This window comes from Cyprinodon variegatus, unplaced genomic scaffold (genome assembly GCF_000732505.1).
Source record: "Cyprinodon variegatus isolate N-32 unplaced genomic scaffold, C_variegatus-1.0 Scaffold960, whole genome shotgun sequence".
Taxonomy (NCBI): domain Eukaryota; kingdom Metazoa; phylum Chordata; class Actinopteri; order Cyprinodontiformes; family Cyprinodontidae; genus Cyprinodon; species Cyprinodon variegatus.
Window position 1 is genome coordinate 30,614 of NW_015151413.1, and position 2,043 is coordinate 32,656.

A 2,043-nucleotide genomic window follows, 5' to 3' on the forward strand; every position below is an offset into this window, starting at 1 on the left:
CATCGAACTTCTGGCCAGAGAAAAAACATTTGGAAGGCGCGTCTTTTAGCTTTAGTGACGTCCATGTCTCCTTTAGCTTAGGGAATCTTTGCGTACCTGGAAGCAGGAAGTATTCAGACGTCTCCCTCCACTGTTACTGGTGAACTAAAGGATCCGTTGTTTTCTCCGCAGACACGATCATTTCATCTCCTCCAGCTTGTCGTCGTCATCGCCGTCTCTGTTTGACGGGGCCGTCATCAGCACGGTGACCACGGCCACCAAGAAGCACTTCGCCACAGTGCTGGGCCTGCTGGGTAATCTGCTTTCCAAGGAGCACCTTTATCCGGATGCCAGGTTGGTGGATGATAGATGAGTGAGAAACCAGAGCTAGATGAATGTTTCCCGCCGTCACGCTGAGGCCGGTTCTGTTCAATAATCAGAAACATTCAGGGCAGCGATCGGCTGAATGAAGCATCGCTTCCTGGTCCTGCGCTGCTCGGCTTCCTGTGATTGGCTGAACTGAATGTTTGTGTTTGTCAGGAAGCTCCTGCTGACCTGGGCTCAGGAAATCTCCCTGCTGATGGTGAAGTCGGACACCTACAGCCCGCTCTTCTCCCTGCCGTCGTTCAGCAGGTTCTGCAGAGGTCTGCTGGATAACGGTGAGGCTCCAACCGCTCCTCCCTCCTCTGTGATTGAAGGGGAATGTTCACCGTGGTTTTTCCTCTTAGCTCTCCATGAAGATCACAGCATCTGCCTTCAGACGTGCCACAGCCTGCAGGTCCTCTCCCCCTCTCTGTCTACGGAGCTGCTGCAGAGGTGAGCCTCCTCCTTCTGGCCCTCTAGGCTTCCGTACTCTGTTTGATGTGCTCCGCTCCTTCCAGGTGCGTGGACGTCTGCAGGGTCCAGCTGGTTCACTCAGCGGTCAGAGTGAGGCAGGCCTTCGCCAAGCTGCTGCGGACGGTTCCTCTGGACGTGGCTCTCAGGTGAGTCGTCCTCTGAATGAAGCCGGCGGCGCTCTGAGATCCACGCTGATGGTTCTGCGTTTCTCTCTGCTCCGCAGTAACCGCAGCCACGCCCAGGTCAGGGAGATCTCTCAGGCCATCCGCCACCACATGAGCCGCTCGCCCAGCAGCACCTTCCACCCCCAGGACTTCAGCGACCTCATCAGCTTCATCCTGTATGGAGTCCTGCATCGTGGAGGGTACCAGACTCCTAAGTCCTTAACCTGATCCATCGTAGAACCAGAGACGCACCGACTCAGTCTGACCGGCCCTGTTCTTATTCTGATCATTTACAGGATCAAAATTAGACCGTTAAACTAGAGAGGCCTTAATTACAGCTAGAGCTGAAACAATCAGATTAATCAATTAGTGAAATAGCCGTCAACTAATTTAGTAATCAATTAACCGTTAACTGGAGTATAGAGACTCTAAACCACGTCTTTAGCTGACAGAGGGACCCACTTAGAGCAGGAATTATACCAACATTTCTATTTAAGATAAAATCAATCTGCTCTATAATCCAGAAAGTTTTAGTTTCACCTGGTTTAATTTTGTAAGAAGTCTTCTTTAAAGAACCTTTGGCCATCTGATTATTAATCAATTAATTGACAAAATAATTGATAGATTAATCAATTTGCAAAATTATTGTTAGTTGCCTAGTTAGTTCTAATTACTGAGCTTCAGTCTCCACTGTGTTTTTAAACTGCAGTAGCAGTTTAAAAACACTCATGTAAAAGTTGAAGTATCAACTTGACCTCTTTACTCAAGTAAAAGTGAAAAAGTATGTGCTCCAAAAACCACTTTAAGTATAAAAGTATGAATTAACCTTTAAATAAACAGCCAGATGCCACTATGTGAACTGAAAGCTCAATTTTTCGACTGTTTCTAAAAGTTTTCTGAGATAGGGCCAAGGATGAGGGAGGTCTTGTTGGTCTCCGTCTCCCGATTCGCTCTCGCCTGTGTCCGACCTTTCAGACATTTCAGCATCTTTTTCTGAATCCCACATTGTAGCATGGCATAGACAATTCACGTTAGCAGTTTGAAGAACACCTGCTTGCTTCTG

The 2,043-nt window shown here is 48.1% G+C and overlaps 1 protein-coding gene across 1 annotated transcript in view; it reads left to right on the forward strand.

Annotated features, from left to right (window-relative positions):
* The window catches only part of smg1 (SMG1 phosphatidylinositol 3-kinase-related kinase), a 74,471-nt gene that overhangs the window by 20,921 nt on the left and 51,507 nt on the right, over positions 1-2,043 (forward strand). The window contains exons 14-18 of the mRNA XM_015398768.1: positions 172-333; positions 520-638; positions 708-795; positions 861-962; positions 1,040-1,180. Coding sequence (XP_015254254.1) covers positions 172-333; positions 520-638; positions 708-795; positions 861-962; positions 1,040-1,180 — 612 coding nt within the window. The remainder of the gene's footprint in view (positions 1-171; positions 334-519; positions 639-707; positions 796-860; positions 963-1,039; positions 1,181-2,043) is intronic.